We start from the raw sequence: 27691 nt of genomic DNA, 5'->3' as shown, positions 1-27691 counted from the left end.
TATAGGAAATAAAAACAAATATTTGGGAATTAAATAACAAACTTAAAAGAAATTTATACATGTATACAATAAAAAAAATGAGTGAAATAGTAAGGGAGAAACAAATGACCAAAGGCAACATAGCTGGATAGCTGATCTATAGAACTAAGCATATCTAGTGGAGGGGCTACATGGGAGGGATTTTTCTAGTATTAAGTATAGTATTGGGATGACAGGTACATGAAATTATCATTCAGAGTACTGTAAATCATAAGACCTCAATAAAATGGGGAGGCACAAAAAAGCTATAAATAGCTAATTTTGGTGAGGATGAGGTTAAAAAAAAGAACCCTTTTACTATTGAAAGGAATAGTCTGGTTGGGCCACTATGGAAAACTGTGCTAGGGATTCCTCCAAAAATAAAACCATATGCCCTATCATCACACTTCTTGGCATCGATCCTAGGAACACAAAACATTACTTTGAAAACATGGGTATGCACACCTGTATTCACTGCAGCACTGCTAGATAGTATGTGAATGGGTCAAGAAGTTGTGGAATACATACAAAATGGAATACTATCTATGAAAGGTAACACCTTGCAGTTTACTATAATTTGGATGGAACGAGAGGGTATATGATAAGCAAAATAAATCAGATGGAGAAGGACAAATACAGAATGATCTCACTCATGCGTGGCATACAGAGAAACAACATTGGAGACTACACAGCTATAAGAGAAAATGAATAGTGGGCCGGAAAGATGGCATAGCAGTAGGGCATTAGCCTTACAAGCAGAAGGATGGTGGTCCGAATACTGGCATCCCATATGGTCCCCCAAGCCTGCCAGGGGTAGCCCCTGAGCACTGCCGGTGTGACAGAGAGAGAGAGAGAGAGAGAGAGAGAGAGAGAGAGAGAGAGAGAGAGAAAGAGAGAGAGAATGAAATTGTGAAGTTGGAGATGAATCTTGAAGGTCACTACAAATTTCACTAAGTGAGTGAAAGAGAGGACTTTTGCCTCATAATTTCACTCATATTTGTGTCAAAAGAAAAAAGTTAAGGAATAAACAATGCCCAACAATAAATGACCCTGAGACTCACTACAGAACCAAGTTTGTGGGGCCAGAGAGAGAGCACTCAGAAATTGCTCCAGCAAGCACAGGGGTGGGGTGGGGGGATATGGGATGCTGGAATTCGAACCCCAGTCCATCCAGGGTTGACTGTGTGCAAAGCAAATGCCCTGCTGCTATGCTATCTTTCTGGCCCCTAAAACAGTTTTTTAATTATAAAAAATGGAAGGGGTCTGAAAGATAGTATTGATCCCATATAGCCAGCCTGGGAATTAATTCTCGATATTCCAAATGGTCCCCAAAACCCACCAGGAGTAATCCCTGAGCACAGAGCCAGGAGTAAGCCCTGAGCAACTCTGGGTATGGGCCAAAATCCAAAAACCAAACAAAAGAAATCACCTACACCATCTTATCAAGAAAAAAGAAAAGAAAAAAGAAAAAGAAAAAAATAAAAAAGTCTTTCTGTTGAAGGTACTATACTTTAATATTCAGATTCTCATGACAGAAAGTTTTCCTAACTGATTGAGGGACTCTCTCCAATGATTCCAAAGAGGAGACAAGTAGCCTGTAAGAGCACAAATGAAATGTTACTTGGCAGTACAGAGCAGTTCTGTTCTTTCAGCTACCAAGGCAAAATCCAGAAGGCAGCATAAGCAGGCCAAGTCTGGCATCTGTATAGAAGAGCACTGGGCCCTTTGTTTCACCTGAGCCTACCATTGGGCTTCAAAATACATTCCAGTAAGAACACACATTTCAAGTCTTATAAAGAATAAACTAGAAAACTCAAAACATTATAGAGGCAGAGAGAGAGCCAGCAAGTGGGGCACTTGCCTTGTACACAGTAGACCTGGTTTCAATCGCCAACACCATATATGGTCCCTAGAGTCCACCAGGAGTGATTCTTTTCTTTTGTTTTTTAAACTTTATTTATTGATTGATTGGTTGGTTGGTTGTTGGGTCACACCCAGCGGCACTCAGGGGTTACTCCTGCCTCTGCACTCAGAAATCGCCCGACAGGCTGAGGGACCATATGGGATGCCAGAAATTGAACCGGGTCAGTCCCGGTCAGCCACATACAAGGCAAATGCCCTACCACTGTGGCCCCAGGAGTGATTCTTGAGTGCGAAACCAGGAGTAAGCTTCAGGCACAGCTAAATATGGCCCAAAAACAATCAAGTCAGAACGTTACAAACTTCCTCAAATGGCCTTCATACAAATGCATTCTATCTAACATAGGGAGGAAAATTTTACCCCTTCGTATTCCATCTGTGATAAATTGTACATAGAAAGAATTTGTATACAGGCAGAAAAAAGATAATGAAGAACTAAGAAGTAAATATAGAGCGTGCCAAAAGTAGATAATTAAGGCTATAATATTAAAACAAAATATGCACACATCCATTTCAGAGCTAACTTGGAAAACGTAAATTCTACCATATTTATGCTGAATTTCACCCAATTCCCAGATACAATTTTTTTAACTACTCTGAACTTAAAACTGATAACAATGGAATTAAGCAATAGTTTTCTATTTATGTAGATATCTTATACTGTTTTTTATGTGTTACAAGAGAGCAGAAATATAATTACGGTGAACTGAACTACCACTATCAATTTGAATAGCCATAATCTTTCATTCTTTAGATGAATTCCCCAGGGTCTTTGTAAGAGCTATTTATACATTAGAAACTTAACACCTACTTGGCTTGTTAGTTAAAAGCTAGTCACTGGCCCTTCAAATTTGGACAACCTGAGTAAACCAGCCTAGCAGCTGATACAAATCAATTTTATTGTAGTGTTCAGTTTCCTGAGATGAGTGTTTATTATTCTAATCATTTTTAACCATTTAAAACTCAAATAATCACTTACTGCAATTACAATGTTGCTTTCTTTGCCTTTATTGACATATAACCGAAATAAAACATTGGGTATATTTAGTGTGTACAATGTAATATAGCAATGCTTATTTTTGTTGTTTGGTTGCTTGGTTGTCTGGTTTGGGGGCAGGATCACACAGAGTAAAAAAAAAAAAAAAAAACCTCTCTGTTCCTGAAGAATATTCTATTCCTTGGGGCACCAAGTTATGCAGGGATTGAACTCAGGCCTCTCATGTGCACTTCAACCCTTTAAGTTATATTTCTGACCCCAAGAGAATTAATATATCTTTTTCAGTGTCTTTTAATCCAAGGTTCAACTTCCAACATTTGTTTGTTAAAGAAACCAGGATGTTTGTGCTGTCACTTACCACAAAATGATCAGTAAATATTGTGCTGATCACATCCTTCTGGTGTAGCTTAATGTATTCCGCTTTCTCTGACATGTGTAAACTGGTGGGAGGATCTGAAGAGTAGATCGCATTCAAGTTTACTCTTCCATTAGCGGGAACTGCAATGGCTGGCAGCATTTCTGTGATGCTAGCTGCCTTAATGCTCATAAACTATCTTACTCAGAGCACTTAAAGCTCCAATGTGTGGGTTTCCTGCACTAAACAATTCTCAGAGTCTCTGGGGACACCAGGTAGGTGGACACAAATCAGTTTAATTCTAACAGTACTACCAGCTCTTTGCTCAGACAAAGCCCACTTCAAAGGCAATCATTTCCAGAACTGCTCACAGAATTCAGAGTTCTTTACTATCACTAAATTATTATAAAGAGTGAAATGCAGAAGCCAGTCATCTGGATAGAAAAGATGCACAAGGAAAAGTGCTGAGGGGGGAAATAAAGTGGGATGATACATGTGGTGCCCAGAGTGTTAAAACCCAATATATAAAAAAAGCACTTATAATTATTAACAAGACAAGAGAATCCTATCAAAAAGTGGGGAAAGAAATAAACAGAAGCTTCCTCAAAAAAAAAGACATATAAGAGATCGGAGCGATAGCATAGCAGAGAGGGCATTGCAGGGTTCTATCCCTGGCATCCCATACGGTCCTCAGAGCCTGCCAGGAGTAATTTATGAATGCAGGACCAGGAGTTACCCCTAAGCACCTCTGGGTGTGGACCCTCCCCACAAAAAGACATACAAAGAGCTAGAGGAATAATACAGCTAGTAGAGCAGCCTTGCATGCAGTCTATACAGGTTCAACCCTCAGTATCCCATATGGTCCTCTTAGCCCAGAGCCAGGATTCTGAGAGAAGAACCAGTAGTATACCCTGAGCATCATTAGGTGTGGTCCAAAGACAAAACAAATAAACAAAAAAAAAAGACAAACAGATGGCCAATACATAACTTATTATTAGGGAAATGCATCAAAATAACAATGAGATATCACCTTCACTAGTGACATTGGCACTATCCAAAAGAACAAAAACAACCAGTGAATGTGGGGGAAAAGGAATTCTCATCTCCTATTGGTGGGAATATTGTCTAGTTCAATCTTTATGGAAAACAAAGAAGCACTTCATACACACAAACACACACACACCCCTAAGAATTAAGCTTTCATATATCCAATAATTCCCAAAACTATAACTTAGAAAAGATATTTGTGGGGCTGAAATACAGTACAGTGAAGGCATTTGATTTACATGTGGCTGACCAGGGTTTGATCCCTGATACCCCATAATGTCCCCTGTTCTAGAATGCAGAGCCAAAAGTAAGTCCTAAGCACCAGAAGTTGTGACCCAAAAACTGAAAAAAGAAAGAAAAGACATTTACTCCCTATGTTACTAGGGCTGTTCATGATAGATAAAATCTGGAAATCCCAAGTATCTAAACAAAGATGACTAGATGGCACAGAAACTATGGAACTATGATGTATACACACACACACACACACACACACACACACTAAAACAATATACTTGGCTATAATATTTTTTAAATAAAATAGATGAAATCATGCAATTTGCCATTACAATGAACGTACCAGAGGGGATCAGGCTGAAAAAGACAGATCATCATCCAGAAGGAAAAATCTCTACAGAAAAATCTCTGCCTGATATCTGGGAGATAATAAAGTATACTAGGGGCTGGAGAAATCTTAAGTAAGGTCCTTGCTTTGAACCTGAATTTAATTCCCAGTATCACATATGATTCCCTGAACAATGTCAGGAGTAATTCCTGAGTGCAGAGAAAGCCCTGAGCATTTCCAAGAGTGTCCCAAAAACAAAAAATAAAATAAAAACGGGGTCTGTAGGCTATATAAGCTTGAAAATCTCTAGTGCCTAACTATACAGGTGACAGAATGCCTAGCTCACAGAATGTTGGCTTTGCCAAAGTAAAGAGATATTCCCTTTCTAAGCACAGCCACGCTTACTCTCAAGTTATTTCTTACATGTAATATCATACCATTTCAAAATTTAAAGGAAAACTTTTGAGGTAAATCAAAAATGTTTTGAGGGGCTAAAGCGATAGTACACTGAGAAGTAGTTGCACACAGCCAACTCAGATTCAAACCCCAGCATCTCATATGGTCCCCCATGTCCCTTATTATAAATGTTTTAATGAAAAAAAAAAGTATAGATTTCCAAGTAGTGAATGTATAAGTTTTTAGCCTTTCTAAAGAACTTAAGCACAGAACCAAGAGCACCTGAGTACTACTGAGTGTGACCCTAAAGCCCCCCCCCAAATGTTTTGAGGGCCAAAGACATTGTTCAGGAGGCTAAAGAGATAGTACAGCAGGTTGGATGCTTGCCTTGCATGCAGTCAACTGAGGTTCAATTCTCAGCATCCCCAAAAGGTTCTCCTAGTACCACCTGGAGTAATTCCTGAGTGTGGAGATAGAAGTAACCAAGAGAATCATGGATGTGGTACAAAAATACAAACAAAACAAAAACAGACATATTCAGTGGACTGTAGCACATACTTTGTATGCAGGAAGCCTAAATTCAATTCTAACACCACAATTCGGGACCTGAGGAATGCCAGAAATGACAATTCAGAATAGCCGTTGGGTACCACCCAGTGAGATCTAAAAATAAAATACGGAAATCTGTGATTTTTCCATTCACTAGCATTTTACATCCAACTAGAAATTAATTACAAAACCATTTACCATTAGTCCTTTTAAATCAATCTTCCCTCATCTCCATTTTATTTTATTTTATTTTGGGTGAGGAAAGGTTTGGGCCACCAAACCCCTGGCAGTGCTCAAGGGTTAATCCTCAAGAGTTACTCCTCAAGAGTTACTCTGTGCTCAAAAATAGTTCCTGATAGGCTCAGGGGACCACATGGGATGCCAGGGATAAAACTCAGGTCAGGTAGGTCCGGGAAGCTGTATCCAAAGCAAACGCCCTACCGCTGTGCTATCACTTACCCCCACCCCCCATCTTCATGTTCTTACCCCTTTCTGTAAATCAAAACTAATCTAGGAATTTCACTTGAACCAATGAAAAGAGGGGCAGAAATGACAAAAAGAGAGTGAATTCTGTTTCTATTTGTATGTGTGTGATTGTGTGTATATATGTGTGTGTGTGTGTGTGTGTGTGTGTTTTGGGGTTTTGTTTGTTTGGGGCCACACCCGGCAGCGGTGCTCAGGAGGTACTCTTGTCTCTGCACTCAGAAATCGCTCCTGGTTCAGGGGACCACATGGGATGCCAGGGATCACACCTGCGTCTGTCCTGGGTCAGCTCCATGCAAGGCAAATGCCCTACTGCTGTGCCCATTCTGTTTCTATTTTAGGTGAACTCACTTAAAGCAGTAATTATCTGTCTTTTCAGAAAAACAAAAAGTAAATGCAAGCAAGCTGTTTGAATTTGCAAAAACAAAATATTGTAATAGAAAACAAGGACGGCACCTACCGCTCAGCACTAAATGCTGACTCTGTGTCGATATATGCAACAGCTCCATCTAATCCTCCCAGGCCAGTGGGTAATGTAGCCACAACACTCATCATCATACAAAACTGTGTCTTTCCACAACCAGGTGGACCTGTAATCTAAATATAAAGAAAAGTTATTTATGGACCTGGAGAGATAGCACAGCGTTTGCCTTGCAAGCAGCCGATCTAGGACCTAAGGTGGTTGGTTTGAATCCCGGTGTCCCATTTGGTCCCCCGTGCCTGCCAGGTGCTATTTCTAAGCAGACAGCCAGGAGTGACCCCTGAGCACCACTGGGTGTGACCCCTGAGCACCACTGGGTGTGACCCAAAACCAAAAAACCAAAAAAAAAAAAAAAAGAAAGAAGAGTTATTTATATAAACACACGCTAGTCAAAGAAAAATTCTTTTAAAACATTCCACACAGTCCACGGAAACCTGTATTTCCAGGAAAATCAATCTTTAAACCTCGTTTTATAAAATGAATTGACTTTTGCTTTGCATGTGGACGGATACTACTTAAGGAAGAAAGGAGAAGAATCACTCAAATTGATACATTCACTACTTGGAAATCTAGACCTTTTTTACATTAAAACATTCATAATATGGGGCCAGAGAGATAGCATGGAAGTAGGGCATTTGCTTTGTGTGCAGAAGGTCAGTGGTTTGAATCCCGGCATCCCATATGGTCCCCCAAGCCTGCCAGGAGCGATTTCTGAGCCTGAAGCCAGGAGTGACCCCTGAGCACTGCCATGTGTGACCCAAAAACCAAGAAAAAATTCATAATAAGGGACTGGTAGGCAAAGCTTTTGCCTTGTACATGACTGGTCCTCTGGTTCAAACCTTGTACTCCATATTGTCTGTCAAACTCCAACAGGAGTAAGCTCTGAGCACAGTGGGGATGGCAAAAATATTATAGTAATATCTTGAAACATTTGAGTCTTTATATCCTACACCAGGTAGGATGTTTACCTTGCATGGGACTGACTGGGGACTGATCTCTTCTTAGTGCAGAGCGAGGAACAACTCTTGCCTGGTATGGGGCCCCCCCAAAAAAATATACTCGATATTACAGTGAACATGAAGAATGTAAAGAGTCTTTTTAATAACTGGTTCATAGTTACAAATGGATGTCTCAGAACAATTGTGTATTGGTCCTATGAAAAGCTACATTAGTCAATAATCTTAAAAGTACAGTATTTGGGGTAAAGGTACTGATGTTTCTAATTTATTTTCAAGTTGTTCAGCTAAAAAATAGAGGCTAAGTATGTGCAGAAAGAAAGAAATCAAATAAAACAAAATTTACCAGATGTTGAACTTAGATGATAGTTTAGTGTATGTTTTAGTTCTGAGATTAAAAAATTAGAAATCAAAAAAAAAAAAAAAGAAAAAAAAATTAGAAATCAGGCCCGGAGATATAGCACAGCGGTGTTTGCCTTGCAAGCAGCCGATCCAGGACCAAAGGTGGTTGGTTCGAATCCCGGTGTCCCATATGGTGCCCCATGCCTGCCAGGAGCTATTTCTGAGCAGACAGCCAGGAGTAAGCCCTGAGCACGGCGGGGTGTGGCCCAAAAACCAAAAAAAAAAAAAAAAAAAAAATTAGAAATCAAGAGGGTATACATGGAAAAATATTAAACTAATCCATGCATATTTAAGCTCAATTTTAAAAGGTTAACAAAAATTAATCCTAACATGTAAATAGCTGCAATAAAAAAAAGTTATCCATCACATTTACTATAATATTGAATTTTTTGGTGGGGCCCACACCCGGCAGTGTTCATGGGTTATTCTATTGAACTCATGCAAGGCAAGAATCCTACCTGCTGTGCTGTTGATCCATCCCCATACTGAAAATTTTAACACTCTCTTTTGTGAGAATAACGTCAATGAACAATTTTTATAATGGGAAGAAGACAAGAATAGAAAAGCAAAAGAGGGAGGGAAAAAAATCTCAGGTAGAGATGGGAAAAAGCTTCAGCGAAGGCTGAAATATACTATAGATTAAAGACACTACCTCAGATACAACAGAGTAGAATAAACATAAGAGAGAATTTGAATTTAAGTCCGTCATTATCAAAGTGAGTATTAAAATCACCGGGCACGTTAGAAAAAAGTCAAGATACAAGTTCTTTCTTTGCTTTTCAGCTGCACCTGACAGTTCAGGGTAACTTAGAAATCAGAATTACTCCAGGTGGGCTCAGGTGACCATATTGGGTGATAGAGATCAAAATCAAGTGGGCCATAAAGGCAAAAGGATCTACCCAATGAACTCTCTGGTCGTGTACTTCTAGCAAGTTCTATGTGATCCAAAACTGTTCTACATTTTGTTCTTTGTTGTTGTTGTTTGGGGGCCATCCCCAGGGTTATTCACAGTTACTCCTAGCTCTGCACTCAAGAATTACTCCTGACAGTGCTTGAGAGACCATATGGGATGCCATAGATCCAACCGAGGTCGGCTGCATGTAAAGCAAACATCCTACCTGCTGTACTATCGCTCCAGCCCCACTGCTCTACATTATGAAAACCACTATTTTAATATCAGGAATATATACTTCATGTATTAAAAGTTCAGTATTAAAAACCTGTGGCTCACAAGTTAGAAACAGTGGGCAACACCTGAAATGTACTTAATGTTATACTATAATGTTACTTCAATTTTGAATTAAAAATTTGTCCTGGTTTATTATCATTAAAATGGCCATTTTAATTTTAAGGGTAAATAATTGCAACCAATAACAGTTTGCCAGATCATGAACTATCAGTGAAAAAAGACCAAAAAATTAAAACAGTAAATTTATCATTATCCTCCAATATTTGTAAACTGTTACATGCATCCTATCTAACTTATACATTTTGAGAGTATTATATATAAAATAGAGATTAAATTTTTTTTAACAGAGAAGCGCTAAAAAATATTTTCAGGGCCAGATAGATACTTCAAACACCTAGGTAAGAGCTCCAGTTTTGAATCTCAGAAACTCATGGTCCCCCAAGAACTATTCAGAATGAATCCCCTTCCCTATACCAAAATCAAATCTGGGAATAATCCCCAAGCACAGATGGGTGAGGCATAAGAGGAAAAAAATTAAAATTGTTACATATTAATTTATTAGTTGTGCAGCTATGTTCCCTCATAAAAAGTCTTTTTATTTTTAAAGAAACAATGACAGTAATGAAAATAACAAATAAAGTTAAATAATTTTTGAGACACTGATTAAAGCATTTTTTAGTTCTGTAACTGAAATGCTAGGTTCTTAATTCCATTTACTTCATAATTATAATGGCTTTGCAATTGAAAAGGGTTTTATTTCAAAAATGCAACAACTGAAATAAAAGAAATGTATCATTTGCTATACTTCTAAATCCATGCCTTTTTTCATTACTTTTCATCAAATATAAGGTTTTGTTGAACTTTTGTTAAGAAATCTCCATTTTCCCTCATGCTAATCACTGGTTTTTACACACTACCCAAAAGACACTTTAAACAAAAACTAATACCTTATGTAGAAATCAACAAACTATTTAAAATATCTGTCAGCAATAAAAAGTTTCCAACAGGAAGCTAGAGAGATAGCACAGTGTGTGAGGAGCTAGTCTTGTGGCTGACCTGGGTTTGGTTCCTGGCATCCCAAATGGTCCATTAAGCACAGGCAGGAGTAATTCCTGAGCACAGAATCAGGAACGAACCCTATTGTGGGTATGGCCAAATTAAAAAAAAATGTCTACAATAATATAATATATTGTTACAAGTTTTTAAAATGTGAAGGAGCAAAGTTTTCATAAGATATACATCTCTAATAATAAAAGCCACATATAGAGGCCAGGGATGCTAAAGGCAAAACTCAATCATTAGCAATACGTTGTTCTGCAAACACAACTAGGAGTGGCCTAACCTCTAAGAGTCAACTGTTACCCAAAAACCAAAACATACACACACACACACACACACACACACACACACACACACACACACACGGTAAAAGACAGGTGCAGTTTTAAAAATCCCTATATATTAGTCTTTCTTTTTTTTTTTTTGTGGGTTGTTTGTTTTTTTTTTTTCTGTTTTTTGTTTTAGTTTTTGTTGTTGTTTTGGGCCACACCTGGCAGCACTCAAGGGTTATTCCTGGCTCCTCACTCAGAAATCGCCCCTGGCAGCATCCCAAATGGGCTGTTGGGAACAGAACCCAGGTCCGTCCAGGTCGGCCACGGCACAGGGATGTGGTCTTGCAGGCATGAAGACATAAATTCTATCCCCGCTACTGCCCCCACATTTCCAAGTATGATCCAGATGTACGGTACTGCTACTGGGATCGCCAAAACCCAGAGCGTACAGTCTCTAGTGCACCGAAACCAAGTACATGTGCCCAGCACCAAGTATGCAATAACCATAAACTGAAACAAAGGAGAGTAACAGTACTCTACAGTATTTCAAATGCTTTCTCACATTTGGGAAAACTTTCCCTTACTTTGAAAAGAAATTGTAAATGTTTGGTTGATTGTTGATTTCCAACATGTTATCTAGAAAATTACATAGCTTCCTGTCATTTTAAAAGCATCAGCAGGGCCAGAGCTATAGGACAGTGGGTAAGGCATTTGCCTTGCACGCAGAAAGACGGTGGTTCGAACCCCTGCATCCCATCTGGTCCCTGAGCCTGCCAGGAGTGATTTCTGAGAGCAAAGTCAGGAATAATACCTGAATACCACCAAGTGCCCCCCAAAAGAAAAAAAGAAAAAAAAACAACCCCTGAGCCTCATAACTTGTGGTATCCCCCCAAAAAACCCCTAAAAAATGTTTAAATGTTTTTAAGAGTCAGTAAATTCAACAAATTCACTCTTCTTTTTCTTGCACATGCAAACCAAGTGCCCTACTTGCTGTATTATCTCTCCAGACCCTCTTAATGAGGCTTTTATGAATAATCTTCTCTCAACACAATATTACTAAAACTATATACTTCACCAGATTTATTGTTTGCCTTTTGGGTTTTTTTTTGGGGGGGTGGGAGTGGGAAGATAGGGATTAAATCCAGAGCTTTATACATTCAAATCATGTGCTGACCCCCACCAACTAAATTTTTTTGACTTTTTCATTTAAAGAACACAGTTTATGAAATTTTTGATGATTAAGTTTTATACTAGTTATACATATGTATTATATACTAAATTATTATACTATATTTTATATTGTACTGTATATACTATTAAATCCATCAATCAATTCTTCTTTCTACCAATTCATAAATCCAGTTAGGCATTTTTATTGACAACGTTTATAGGAAGACTAGAGATTTTTAGAATGGCTGTCCACACTTTTTTGTTTGTTTTTCTATTGGCTTGAATAATTTTTTTCCATCCTTTTATTCTAAGCCTATGTCTATCATGTACTTTTAGGTGTGTTTCTTGCAGGCAGCAGATATCCAGTTTTTGTTTTCTGATCCAACCCTCTATTATGGGTCTTTTAATGGGGGAGTTTCGTCTGTTGACATTTAAGGAAATTATTGACAGAGAGGGTTGTTGTGCTATTGTATTTTGAAGGGTGGTTGTTGTTACAATTGGGTATTTGGGTTGTGTAATTCATCTCTGAGCAGTTAATTTACAGTCAGTTTGGTTAGCACAAATAGCCCGAGTTCTTTTGTACCTGAGAATGTTTTTAGTCCTCCCTCCCATATGAATTAGACTTTTGCCAGTGGACTTTAGGTTAGAAGTTTCTTTCATTCAGTAGTTTAAATATGTCATTCCACTCTCTTCTTTCTTGAATTATTTCAAATGGGAGATCTGGTTTGATACTTATGTTCCTTCCTTTGTACTTGAGGGATTTTTTTTCTCCCTTATTGCTTAAAGTAATTCATCTTTCTCTTTGTTTTTTGCCATTTAGATTATTATATGTCTTGGTGTTGGTTTATTAGGGTCTATTTTATTAGGGACTCTTTTCACCTCTTGGATTTGTACTAGTGCCTCTTTCCATAGGGTGGGAAACTTTTCTGCTATTTCCCTCACTATTTGTTCTTCCCCTTTCCCAATATCCTCCCCTTCTGGTATTCCTACAATTTGTAGATTATTTCTTTTGTCTTTGTTCGTTAAGTACCTAAGATTTTCTTCCAATGCTTTACCTCTTATTTCCTTATTGGCTTCTTTGTCATTTTGGTTTGTAGTTTTTCTTCAAGTTCCTCTACGCAATTCTCCAACTGTGTAATTCTGTTATTATGGCTTGCTAAGATGTTTTTTATTTCCCTTAATTCCATTTGTATGAATTCTCTTATCTTCTGTAAAAGTTCTTCTTTGAGTTGGTTGAATTGTTCATTTATGGAGTTCTTAATTTTGCAGGCTAGTGATTCCTTGATTTCTATTGCTATGACATCCATTGCCACTTTTAAGTTCTCATCTATTGGGTTGTACGTTTTGGTGGACTTGGAAACCTGCTAGGATTTCTCTCTATATCCCTGGATGCTAGTGTCTTCCTTGGTTTAACCATATTTCTTTGCATTTGGTGACTTACAATGTTAAAGTTTTGGGTTGTTTAATACAGTGGTTAGAGGTATATCCAATTTTGAGGTTTTTTTTTCTTGTTGAGTTAACTTGTCAAAGTATGGCAGAGGTATTACAAGCTACTATTACTACTACTATTGTTTTGCTGTTGTGTTTTACGAGCTGTGGATTATCTGAGGGAAATAAGTGTTAGGTCTGGTCTGTCTAGACCTGCATGGAATACAGACTCTCTGGTCTGGAGATTTTGGGGGGAGGGGGAGAAATGGCAGTGACCAACCCGAGGTTTGGCCCTACCCTCTGGTATCTGCCCTCCTCTGTCACCTTTGGCAAGGCACCTGGTCCCTTCTCTGCTCTGCGGCCCTTAAGCAGGGGTAATGGCCTATCCATCTACGTTATCATTCAAGTTCAAAGGAATAATACAGGAACTACAAAGATACTATAGCAGATAGGGCGCTTACATTGCATGGGACTGACCTGAGTTCAATCTCCGGATTCCCATGTGATTCAATGAGCTCCATCAGATGTAAATCCTGAGTGCAGAACTAGGAGTAACCCCTAAGCATTGTTGAGTGTGGCCCAAAAACAAGCCAAAAACAAATCCAAAGAAATAATACAGAGTCAGGGACAAGCAACAGCTAAGAGAATTCATAGCCTTAAAACCAGTTTCTTCAAAGTTTCTTCAAAGACAAAACAAGGGGTTGGAGAGTACAGTGAGTAAGGCGCTAGCCTTGCACATGATTAACATGGTTCAATCATTGGTGCCCTATATAGGTCCCCTGAGCACTGCTGGATGTGTCCCCAAAACAATCAAAAAAATAAAAGACAAACTTCCTAGCATATGGCCCTGTGTACAGAACTCACTTATGGTGAGCACTTATGGTGCTTATGATTGCCCTCTACTAGATTAAGAAAAGTTTGTTTACTCCTAGATTGCTAAGAGATGGGATAAATGTTTTAAAACTTTATTGACTGATTGATTTTTTTGGTTTCTCAGCCACACCCAGTGGCACTCAGGGGCCACTCCTGGCTCTGCACTCAAAAATCACCTCTCTGCTCGCTTTGGCAGCACATACACTAAAATTGGAACAATACAGAGAAGATTAGCATGGCCCCTGAGCAAGGATGACACGCAAATTCCATATTTAAAAAAAAGAAATCACCTCTGGCAGGCTGGGGGCCCACATGGAATGCCAGAAATCAAACTGGGTCGGCCACATGCAAGGCAAATGCCCCACCGTTGTGCTATCTCTCCAGCCCCGAAATGGGATAAATTTTTTTTTTGGAGGGGTCACACCCAGCAGCGCTCAGGAGTTACTCCTGGCTCTATGCTCAGGAATCGCCCCTGGCAGGCATGGGGGACCATATGGAATGCCAGGATTCGAACCACCGTTCTTCTGCATGAAAGGCAAACGCCTTACCTCCATGCTATCTCTCTGGTCCCATCGAACTCTTTTTTTTGGGGGGGGGTGGTTTGGGTCACACCCAGCAGCATTCAGGGGTTTCTCCTGGCTCCATGCTCAGAAATTGCTCCTGGCAGGTTCGGGGGACCATATGGGATGCCGGGATTGGAATCAATGACCTTCTGCATGCAAGGCAAATGCCTTACCTCCACGCTATCTCTCCGGCCACTGGGATAAATTTTTAACAGCAACTTAATATTTTGCTTTTATTAACTGGCCTATGTCCAATCAGGTGTTTAATTATGTTTTATTTTTAATACCTTAGAGTTTTATTACATTATTTTACTTATTATTAATTACTTATTATTTACTTTTAATTATTATAAATTATATTATTTTACTTATTGTTTTTAATACCTATAGAGATTTTATTACATTCTTTTACTTATTAATTACTTATTATTATGTAGTATATATAATACTTACACAGTATCCTAGGATAAAACTCACTTTAAGTTAACTTAAAGTTAACTTTTATTGGCCTAACCAGATTTGTCACCTTAAAATTTTAATTCTCTATACTCTAACTATACAGAATAAAGTGATGAAGAAAAGATGAACTCATGCAATTTACAGCAACTTGGTTGGTAAGTTACTGGTTTTTTCAACCACTTGGCAGGTGTTCAGGACTTACTGATGGCTCTATGCTTAGGGGTCATTTCTGGCAGTGTGCAGGGAACCATCCTAAGTGCTAGAGATTGAACTAGGTAAATCTACCATATGCAAAACAAGCACTTTAACCCCTAGGATATCTCTCTGGTCCAGTTTATAGTAACTTGGATCAAGTTCGAAGATATATTAAGGAAGATAACTCAAATGAAGAAGGACAGATAGAAGATGCTTTCACTCATCCTGTTATAATGGAAACTTACCAGATGTATCTTTAATTTTATAACTGATTTACAGCATGCGCTCTAAAAAGATGATGTTGCTTGTGGATGGAAAGTTTTAAAAGATGCCCATCCTGTCTGTTCATAGGATAGTATCCTATTCCATCCATGCTACAGAATTGCTGATTTTAGGAAACTTCCTGTAGCCATACTGACACCATGATGGCCATGTACCCTCTATAACTCTGCTGTATTCAAGTTCCTGCAAGGTAACCATTGTGTACTCCTTATATTATGATGTTCTCAAGGTATTGCAATCCCTGTGTCCTTGCTGTAGTTGATGCCAAGGTGTATGTGTGCCCCTAAAAAATTAATGTGTAATACTTAGTATGTAATACTAGCAGAAATGCCTTTATAAAAGGGCTTATGGGACCACTACTCTCTACTGATGTTCTCACCCCTGTTGTTGGAGCCCACCGGTGAGTAAACCTCCTCATTCTCCTGCCATGGACGGCCTCAGTGTGCTTGACTGTGCTGTTACAACAATCCCGTAGAGAAACAAGTCAAGGGTATCAAATTATAACTTAACCCTGCTCTGTTAATACCAAACTGAGAATACCAGCTAAGAGGGGAAGTAGATGAAGAGAAATGATAAAGCAGACTGGGTTAAACAAAAAAGACATTAATGGAAGATCTTGGGCATGGATATTATGAGATTATGACATAAACACTAGCATGTCATATTATGATAAAAATAAATATATCTGAAGGTTTGGGGCCAAAGAGATAGTTCAATAGGCTGAGTTCATGCTTTATATGCAGGAGGCCCAAATTTGATTCCCAGAACTGTATGGTTCCCCAGTACCACAGGAGTATACTTGAGCATCACTATGAGTATTCCAAAAGCCACACACACAGGAAAAGATTTATGAGGTTGGATAAATAGCCCAAAGAACAGCGTATATATTTTTGTATGAAGACATATAGGTAACCCAGGTTTGATTCCTGTTACCCATGGTTGCCTAAGCAACTCCAGGAGTGACCCCTGAATACTAAGTTGGGAGTAGCCCATGAGCACGGCTGATTATGGCCCCCCAAAAATTCCTGGGGCCAAAACAATAACACAGCGGCAGGGCATTTACCTTGCACATGGCCAAGCCAGGATAGACCTAGGTCCAATCCCCGGGATCCTCTATGGTCCCCCGAGCCTCCCAGGAGCGATTTCTGAGTACAGGAGTAACCTCTGAGTGCTGCCAGGTGTGGCCCAAAAATAAAAACAAACAAACAAACAAACAAACAAACAAAAACCACCCTGGTCTTCATTAGGTAGGTATTTTTTAACTATGCATTTTAACATATAATAATTCAACTACAAGAACTATTTTGAAATTTTTTAGCAATCTCAATTTCTCTTTTTTTTTTTTTTTTTTTTTTTTTTGGTTTTTGGTTTTTGGGCCACACCCGGTGACGCTCAGGAGTTACTCCTGGCTTTGCGCTCAGAAGTTGCTCCTGGCTTCTTGGGGGACCATATGGGACGCCGGAGGATCGAACCGCGGTCCATCCTAGGCTAGCGCAGGCAAGGCAGGCACCTTACCTCCAGCGCCACCGCCCGGCCCCCTCAATTTCTCTTAAAAAAATTTTTTTCCATGTAGCTGGAGAATAGCATAGCGAGTAAGGCATTTGCCTTGCAAACAACTGATGGTCCCTGGTTCCATCTCCAGCATCCCATTTGGTTCCCAAGCCTCCAGGAGTGATTTCTGAGCACAGAGCCAGGAGTAATACCTGAGCACTGGCAGGTGTGGCCTAAAAACCAAAAAAAATTTTTTCCATTGGGGCCAGTGCAATAGGACACTTGCCTTGCAGTTAGCTGACCTCAGTCCAATCCCCAGCATCCCATATGGTCACCCAATGCCATCAGGAATGATTCCTGAAGAATAACCGTTGAGCATTGCTGAGTGTGGCCCCAAAACAAACAAACCAAAAAAAAAAAAAAAACTGCCTTTATTTTGTATCCTCTAAAAAAGTAGTGCTATGGGCCAAAGAGATACTACTGGAGTTAAGGCACATGCCTTGCATGCAGTCAACCTTATTTGGTCTATGGCACTATCAGGAGTAATGTACCAGCACAGAGCAAGAATAGCTTGTGAGCATCCTTGGGTGTGGCCAAAAAATAAATTAAGAGTAGTATTACATGCAATTTTTATGGGCTGGCTACAGTTACAGTCATTTTTTTTCAGGTTTACTTAGTGGCTTAAAACATTTCAACATTAATAATTTTTAACTTCAGAACGTTTAGCTCTGAATTCTACCAGCCAAACCACAAAATTTCAAGTTGTGTTCAGTTCCCAGGTTCAACTCCAATGGTGGTAAGAAAGAGAGAGCATGCCAAACCAGAATAGTCTGAGTTATTTGCTTCTTGGAAACTCAGAGTGATACCACATTTGCACACAGACAACCCCAGTAAGATACGATCTATTTCATATAGTAAGAGCTGGAGTTTTAACATCTCTGCCTGAGAAACATAAAAGAAGTGAAAGAAAATAATCAGAAGTGATGACCACTGACATATCACAACAAGAAAGAAGAAAGTAATAATTAGTTTACTGAGGAAAGAGAATTATTCCCAAGAAAAGAAAATCTAATGATTTTATTATTGTAAAAAGAAACTCTACAGACATTTTTTTCTTTTTTTATTTTAGACATTTTAATCATAGATAGTTGAGATGAATGTGAAACCCAAACCCAAAACTAAGACCAGAGAAAAAGTATAGGGGTTAAGGTATTTCCTTGCATGCAGCCAACTCAGGTTCGATCTCCAGCACCGCATATGGCCTGAGTTCTGCCAGTGATCTCTGAACACTGGCCTAAAAACAAAACCAAACAGTAACCTACAACCATTACCAAATTAACTATGCCACATTCACGATGGGAAAACAGAAAGGGGCTGCTAAGCGCCATGTCAATACTTAGGCCAAGAAGATAGCTCAAAGGGCTGAGCACATACTTCACAACTGGAAGGCCTGGGTTTGATCCCAAGCACTGTCAGTAAAATCCAGCTACCAGAAACCAACAGACAAAAATTATTTTTGCTGAAGGAAACTGAAGGACAATCTTACCTGTGAGAGGATTGTGTGGAAACTGAACTAACCATCATAAATCTATGAATATAAGTACATTTACAAATCTGAATACTTATAAATCTAAGTACCTTTATAGATTTAAAAATCTAAGTACACGGGACCAGAGCAATAGCACAGCAGGTAGGGCATTTCCCTTGCATATAGCCAACTCAGGTTCTGTCTCCAGCATCCTCTATGGTCCCCCAAGACTGCCAGGAGTAACATCTGAGCACAGAGCCAAGAGTAACCCCTGAGTGCTCCCAGGTGTGACCTTTAATAAATAAATAAATCTAAATATTTATTTCCACTCACAACTGTGTACAGATATGACTAGGTTTTCAAACATATAGAATTCCTTTAAAAAAATAACCAAGTGAGGGGACCAGAGAGATAGCATGGAGGTAAAGCGTTTGCCTTTCATGCAGAAGGTCGGTGGTTCAAATCCCAGCGTCCCATATGGTCCCTCGTGCCTGCCAGGGGCGATTTCTGAGCGCAGAGCCAGGAGTAACCCCTGAGCGCTGCTGGGTGTGACCCAAAAACCAAAAAAATAAAATAAAATAAAATAACCAAGTGAGGTGCAGGATATGTCTCCATCATAAAAGCTCCTGCTTTGCAAATGTGAGGCCATGAGCTGGTCCCCACTGCTGCTCACATGTGCTGAGTATGTCCTTGCAGCTCTGCTGGTGGGAGCTCCAGCCCTACAATAGCGTGTGATCCATAAAATAAAGTCCAAGTACCACAAGCTGGTCAACTCCCCAGCAAACACAACTGAAGTGGGGGAATCTCAGAGACCAATAAGCCCAAGGGTGTAGCACAGCAACCAGATGTGTGACTACCAACCCCCCACCCATCTTACCTACAACATAAACAAATCTGGTAACACAGGAAAGGGAAGGGAAAGGAGTCAAAAAGAAAAAAATAATAATAACCAACTCCATCAATCCTAAATTAAGCTGGCAAAAATATCAGCAAAGTAGGCCAAACTCTGCCTTGTGAAAGTAACTTTTTTCTTAAATAACTTTACATCAACACAAGGGAGATTTTATATCTTGAAACCTTTTCTCCATTTTCTCTTATTTCACATTAAAAACTTTCTGGTTGTGAAATAAAAGAAAAGGAATGAGAAAGAGGAGGAAGGAGAACTGAGCAGAGAACAGAAGAGAACATAAAATGGCATGGACCTCATGTTGCACAGCTAAGAAAAAAATTAATCAAACAACATCACATTACAGAATCACTCATTTAACAGGCCTAGAGCATGTGTTATATGAAACATTTTCAGAAACCGTTATGGAAAATCTAAATGCACATGTGACGAAGAACAGGGAGCAATGATCCGATCAAACCAAATAGACTAAACTCCAGTCTCAAGACTGAGGTCTGGTTGTCTTGCCTTTCAAAATGCTAGGAGGAAGAAAATGATCATGTCAGCAGACATAGTCAAGGAACAGCAGTTAGAAATCCTTCTCAAGGGTCAGGGAAATCACCCAAGTGGCTAGTGCACTTGCCTTGCATGCAGGAGACCCAGCTCATCCCCAGAATCTCAGTCCTCTACACTGAAGGGAGCAAACTCTAAGTCCTGAGCTGGGAACATTCCCAGAACTCTGCTAGATGAGTCTCTCCCAGAAAAGACCATTGTTATTATTAAAAACAATAACACTTTGTGCGTAGAGAGGTAGTATAGCGGGTAGAGCACTTGCCATGCCCAGGTTTGATCCTCAGCATAAAATATGATTCCCAGAACTTTGCCAGGAGTAATCCTGAACGCATTGGATGTGGCCCAAACTACCCGCATACATTAAAAAGAAATTAAGAATCTCTCCTTAAGGAATCACCACTGTCCCAAAAGTGGAAGCAGAAGTAAGCAAATGGGATTATATTAAACTGAGAAGCTTCTGCACCTCAAAGGAAACAGTGACTAGGTTATGAAGGCCACCTTTTGTATGGGAGAAACTGTTCACCCAATACCTATCAGATAAGGGGCTAATATCTAAGATATACAAGGTACTGACAGAACTTAACAAGAAAAAACATCTAACCCCATCAAAAAATGGGAAAAGGAATGGACAGACACTTCCTTAAAGAAGAAATACAGATGGCTAAAAGGCACATGAAAAAATGCTCTGCATCACTAATCATCAGGGAGATGCAAATCAAAACAACAATGAGGTACCATCTCACACCATAGAGACTGGCACACATCACAAAGAACAAGAACAACCAGTGCTGGTGGAGTGTGGAGAGAAAGGAACTCTATTTCACTGCTGGTGGGAATGTCATCTAGTCCAGCCCTTATGGAAAACAATATGGAGATTCCTCAAAAGACTGGAAATTGATCTCTATATGATCCAGCTATACCACTTATAGGGATATATCCTAGGAACAGAAAAACACAATATAAAAATGTCCTCTGCATACCTATTATGTTCATTGCAGCTCTGTTTACAATAACTAGAAATCGGAAACAATCCAGATGTCCGACAACAGATGAGTGGCTAAAGAAACTGTGGTACATATACACAATGAAATACTATGCAGCTGTCAGGAAGAATAAAGTCATGAATTTTTTTCCTATTCATGGATGGACATGAAAACTATTATGCTGAGTAAAATGAGTCAGAAGGAGAAAGATACAGAATAGTCTTACTCATCTGTGGATTTAAGAATAAAAAAGATAATATGGTAATAATACTCAGAGACAATAGAGATGAGGTTTAGAAGGACCAGTGCATGATATGAAGCTTACCACAAAGAGTCGTGAGGTCATTAGAGAAATAACTACACCGACAACTATCATGACAATGGAGTGAGTGAGAGAAGTAGAATGCCTGTCTCAAGTACAGGCAGGGGGTGGATGAGGAGGAAATTGGGGGCATTGGTGATGGGAAGGTTGCACTGGAGAAGGGAGGTGTACTTTTTTATGACTGAAACCCAACTACAAACATGCTTGTAAATGTTGTGCTTAAATAAAGATATTAATAAACAAGAGAAAATCTCTCCTTAGTTTTGCTAGGCTCCTGGCCATGGAGCAATCTAAAGGTGACTATAGCTGAAGGAGATGAGACCCACCCGGCCCATCTACAAACCCACAAGCAAGAAAAATAGGTGTCTGCTGGGTGTCTGTTGAGGAAGCCACCACAACTGGTCAGCAAAGCATTTCTGCCTTCTACAGCACAGTTTACATATTTCTTTTACTTTTCCAGTCCAGATCTGTATTTGAATTTTCAATCCTGCTTCATTACCCCCTGGGTTCTTGTTGCAGCTCACCCTACTGATGAAGGAGGGCAACAGGAATGGGGGAAGACCTGTAATATTTAACTGTTCTGAGAAAGAATAAAAAATGAGGATAGGAATGAACATAGGACTCTCCCTTCAGGAAATGGTTGGACAGTCACCCCCTAAGTAAAGTGGCCCCCCTCGAGGAGGATATCAGTTTCTCCTGTGTTCATAAGCAAAACACAAAAATGGCAAAAAAAAAAAAAAAAGAAGAAAGAAAAATAAGATGCCCCTTTGCTTGTCAAGATTTTGATCAAGAATCTGATAGAACCTCAAGTGCTACAAAGATTTGGCTGTACTTCACAGACTTACTCTTGCAGAGGAAGTCTTGAATTAAGATATGCGGATGGCACAACTCTTTGTTGACAATCATTTGAACCACTTCTTGTGTTATGTGTGGGTGAGTGGGTGGGCGGTTTTTTTAGACCACACCTGGCAATGCTCAGAGGCTACTCCCGGTTCTGTGCTTGGGCTTGGGGTTTGCTCCCGGAGGTGCCTGGGGGACCATGTTGTGCCAGGAATCAAACCTGAGCCTCCCACATGCAAAGCATACACTCAGCCTGAGGAACTAGCTCTCCAGTTCCCTAAACCACTTCCTGAGTTCTGTAATCTCTTCATAATATAATAAAGATACCTTTAAAAAAAAAATGATCCCCTTAAGTACAACCTTAATTTTGCCTAGGAGCATTAATTCTCTTGATCATGCATTTCAGCAGGGGTGATAACGTCCCTATGACTGAATCTTGGTTTTGATGGAAGTTAAAGGGAATTTTAATGTTTATATATAAGACATAGATATTCTACCCAGAAGGATATACAAGAGAATCTCAGAGGGAGATAGACAGACAGACAGACAGACAGACAGATACATACATACATACATAGCTACATAGATACATACATACATACAAAGATAGATAGATAGATAGATAGATAGATAGATAGATAGATAGATAGATAGATAGATAGATAGATAGATAGATAGATAGATATAAAGGCTCCTGAGAGAAATACTGAAAGTTCTGAGAAACAATGATCTGATGTGTGTATTTCAAATGAGAAGGCAGCCTTCACATAGCTTAATCTCCATGTAACGTAACTTGTAAAATTTAATTTAAGGAGCTGGAGCAACAGTCCAGTGGGTATTGCTTTGTACAAAGTTGACTCCGGGTTCGATCCTCAAACCCTGGCAACCCATATGGTTTTTCAAGTACCTCCAGGAGTAATTCTTAAGTGAAGAGCCAGGATTCATCCCTGAACACAGCCAAGTGTGGCCCCATGACCAATACAAAAGATTACATTTCAAAAATGTTTACTGCCAATGTCACCATCAATATCCTTTAAGATTACATATAGTAATGGAATGAATATTAGTTAATGGAATAATTTTACATATACAGTCACTCTCACTAGGAACTCTGCAAAATCAGTCTTTCTTTTTTCCTCCTCTGCTGCTTCTATTCTGGTCTGAGTAGTTCTACCCTGGCTCCACTTTAATTTTTCTGCTAAAATCAAACATACAGTCAGTGAAGTTCACAAAAATAAATACTACCCAGGGTTAAGGCACTGGCCATACCTGTAGCTGACCCTGGTTCTTTTCCCAAATATGGCATATATGACCCTCCCAAGAACCCACAGGAGTAGCCCTAAGCACAACAAGGTATAGTACCAAAACAAACAACAGAGAAAAAAACTAATGATAAGTAAATAGAGAATTGTGATATTAAAATCAAAAAATAAGTTATAAAAAATGAGAGTAGAATGTTTGGACTCAGTTTTACTCTGTCCTCTCCAAAATTGGTTGAATTTTATTCAACTGGATTACACTAACTCTCTACTTCCTCAAATCTAATTCGCACCTTATATCTAGTGTCCTACTTTGCATTTTAGGCATTACCAAGTACTGGACAAGGCAAATTATCAGATACTTTGATTCATAACTGTACTACAATCCAGTTACTGTGTTAACAGATGACCACAAACTTAGCAACTACAAACAGTATCTACTTACAGTCTCAAACTTCCGTAGGTTAAAACTAATTAAAATGCTGCTAACTACAGGCCTAGCAAACTCCGTGAGAGAGGTACATTAATGGGAGAAATTCAGGATGGAAGTCATCCCTCAACTGAAGGAGAATAAGCCCTGAGCACCACCAGGTGTGGTCCAAAACAACAACAACAACAACAATTATTCTAAAACTTAAAAAATAAGGCCTGGAGTGATAGCACAGTGGGTAGGGTGTTTGCCTCACATGCAGCCGACCCAGATTCGATCCCCAGTATCCCATATGATCCGCTAAGCCAGTCAGGAGTGACTTCTGAGTGTAGAGCCAGAAGTAACACTGAGCACCACAGGTTTTGGCCCAAAAGCCAGAAAAAATAAAGTAGTTGTTGATTAACCTTTCTTCAGTTCAATTCTGTGCTACTTATCAATTTGTTTCATCATTTTGTTGAGGTAACAAATGTGTAAGTTTTAGGTGTTCAACTTCATACTTCACCGTATATATAACTGTATTTACCATGCCCACCACCAAAGGCTAAGCTTCCATCTCCACCACCCCATAAATCCCTTCAACCTGTTCCTCTTACCCCCTTCCATTCTCTGCCCAGTAGATATAATTACTATTTTGCTATCAGAACCCAAGACTCTGTTTTGTGTTGTTGGTTTTCTTTGATTCTTTATCTTCCCCTGAGAAAAATCATACAGTTTCATCTTTGTCTCTGACTTATTTTACTTAACATAAACTCTTTAAGTTCTACCCATAATGCCCCAAATAGCACTATTTCACCTTTTTATAATTAACAGTATATATAATGTACAGACACATACCACATGTTCTTTATCCACTCACTTATCAATGTGCACTTTTGTTGTTCCCTGGTCTTAGCTATGTTTTAATAATGCTGTGGTGGATATAGCTTTGCAAGTTAATGTTTTTACTGTCTTTGGTTAAATATCCAGAGGTGGATTGCTGAGCCATATGGTAGTCCTATTAGGAACCCCAATACTGTTTTATAGTAGCTCATCTTTTTTTGTGGGGGGGCTCACACCGGCAGCACTCGGGGTCACTCCTGGCTCTACACTCATAAATCACTCCTGGAAGGCTCGGGGGACCATATGGGATGCCAGGATTCGAACCACCATCCTTCTGCATGCAAGGCAAATGCCCTACCTCCACACCATCTCTCCAGTCCCTAGTTCATCTTTTTACATTGCTAACAACAGTGTAAAAAAGGCTTCATATTCTCACCCATGCTTAATGTTTATTAACTTTTAATAAGCTTAGTGCTTACTGACTTTTATTTCTTTATTTTAGGGCCACAACTGATGATACTTGGGGAATATTTTTTGGCTTTGTGCTCAAGCAGTGCTTGAGGAATTGGGGTCAGCCATTTACAAGTCAAGTCCCTTAAACCCTGTACAATCTCTTTGGCACTGTTTATGAGCTTTTATAATGAATACCACTCTAATCAGAGTAAGGCAATATCCCATGGTGGGGGGAATTTTTGGTTTTCATTTTCCTTTTTGGTAAGGGTCTTCCAGTTTGTTCAAGGCCCTCAGGGTGACTCTTTGTACTGTGACTTGATGCTGTTCAGGCCAGCAGTACCACCCCAGTATTGTTTTTTATACCACCAGCACTACACCTAGTGTAGCTCACAGGGGACTGAACGTGGGGCCCTGTACATGTAAGACATACGTTCCACCCTTTCAACGATGTCCCTGCCCTCACCATGATTTTGATTGTAATTTATCCAATAAAGAAAGAGGAAGAACAACTTCTCATATGCCTACCATATGTATGCCTTATTTGGTTAATTACTACTATGCTATTACTATTAAATAACTAGTAATTGTGTATCACTTGCTACTATAAACCTATTTAAGCAAAAGTAACATATAATTCTGCCACCATCTAGTGGCAATATTATGTAACAGCAGGTTCAAAAAAATTTCAATGGGGCAGGAGCAATAGCACAGTGGTAGATTGTTTGCCTTGCACCCGATGACCTGGGTTCAATCCCCAGCATCCCATATGGTCCCCAAGCAATGCCAGAAATTACTGATGAGCACAGAGCCAAGAGTCACCCCTGAGCATTGCCGGGTGTGACCCAAAAACAAAATAAAAAAAATATTGTTTAATCGTGTACTGTTAATTTGCCATCTAATAAGCATTTAATTGGAATAACACATACACATCTTAAAATCTTTCTTAGATAACATGAAATAAAATTAACTATAGTGTCTAAAATAGGTTTCTTATCTTCAAGGAAGAAATTTACAGTTTAATTTATGACTCTCAGGGGACCTTATGTAGTAAGGGGGGTTGGGGGGGAGGTTAAGTCAGAGTTGGTCACATGAAAGTCAACTGCCTTAATCTCTGTACTATCTCTCCAGTTGTCAGAAATCACTCCTAAGCACTGAATCAGGAAAGTCCCTGAACTCTGCACGGTATGACCCAACAATTCAAAAGGAAAATAAATATTTTTAAACATTTTCTCAGGCAAGAAGCCCCTCAAAAAAATATTGGTAAACTTAGAGCCAGAAAAACAGTATGGTGAGCTGGCTGGTTAAAACTGGTCTCGCATCTCTCATGAGATCCATGCTGAATTCATCTCCCTGCACTGTCCTTCAGAAAAACAGAGCCTGGAGGCCAAAAGGTACTTGTGAGGTGCAATCCAAGTTAAAGTCACCTTGAGATCCCAACATAATGAAAATGCAGTGCTAAGACACACACACACACACACACACACACACACACACACACACACACATACACACTGTCCTATACTTTGGTATCTTGCCCTAGGCCAGGGATTGGTTCCATTATATTCCAAAACAAAAATAGTGATGCTAACTGATTGTGAGACAGCATCACAATATACATGTCTCATGTCAGGGACAGGTGGGATATGACAGTCCTGTTTCTTAAACAGTAGACAGCCTTAAATCTCAGTTAGCCCAACAGAGTAGCTAATGAATGATTTTCTGGACATACTCAAATAGCACTACATGGTAAGGAAATTCTGAACAGCAGATGTATTATTAATAGCCATCTGGCACAAGCAACTCTAGAGATCAGTTTTCAAGTAAGTTGGAATCGTTGACACCCACAAAACTCAATAATCAATGGGGAAACTAAAGAACTAAGAAAATAAGGAAACTAAGAACAGATGAAGATAGGGACAGAAACCTAAGCAAATATGCACTCCCATCAAAAACTTTATGTCATGAGGACAGAAAGTCAACACTGACTATATAGGCAACAAAAATTAAGGAAACACTGGCCAGAAAATCAAGCAATTAATAGACTAGAAATTGAATCAGAGCAATAATAGCACAGTGAGTAGGGCTTCTGTCCTGCACGCAGTGAACCCAGGACAAACCTGGGTTCGATTCCCTGCATCCCATAAGGTCCCCTAAGCCTGCGATTTCTGTGCTCAGAGCCAGGAGTAACCCCTGGGTACCACAGGGTATAGGCAAAAAACTTTAAAAAAAAAAAAAGACTATACATTCAACTAACTCAAAGAAGAACTTTTTCAGAGAATGAGAGTCCATATAAATGGAATTGGAAGAGCTAAAGAACACACTAGCAAATCCTAATAGGTGGAGAACCAGTATAGAATCCAATTTTGAAGACAAAATGCAAACTAACATTGGTAAGGAAGTCAAATAAAGAGAGAGAGAGAGAGACAAAGGATGGAAGAGAAAGAATAT

At 39.3% G+C, this 27691-nt stretch overlaps 1 protein-coding gene and 1 non-coding gene across 2 annotated transcripts in view; one reads left to right on the top strand and one right to left on the bottom strand.

The window, feature by feature from the left end:
- Positions 1-27691, bottom strand: part of RAD51B (RAD51 paralog B) — a 632113-nt gene that overhangs the window by 600671 nt on the left and 3751 nt on the right. Inside the window, exon 4 of the mRNA XM_049770452.1 lies at positions 6791-6927. Coding sequence (XP_049626409.1) covers positions 6791-6927 — 137 coding nt within the window. The remainder of the gene's footprint in view (positions 1-6790; positions 6928-27691) is intronic.
- Positions 14341-14447, top strand: LOC126004772 (U6 spliceosomal RNA). The gene has a single exon (XR_007494028.1). It is a non-coding gene; the product is annotated as a U6 spliceosomal RNA (small nuclear RNA).

The sequence above is a fragment of the Suncus etruscus genome, chromosome 3 (assembly GCF_024139225.1).
Source record: "Suncus etruscus isolate mSunEtr1 chromosome 3, mSunEtr1.pri.cur, whole genome shotgun sequence".
NCBI classification, from domain to species: domain Eukaryota; kingdom Metazoa; phylum Chordata; class Mammalia; order Eulipotyphla; family Soricidae; genus Suncus; species Suncus etruscus.
This window is presented reverse-complemented; position numbering and strand designations above follow the sequence as displayed.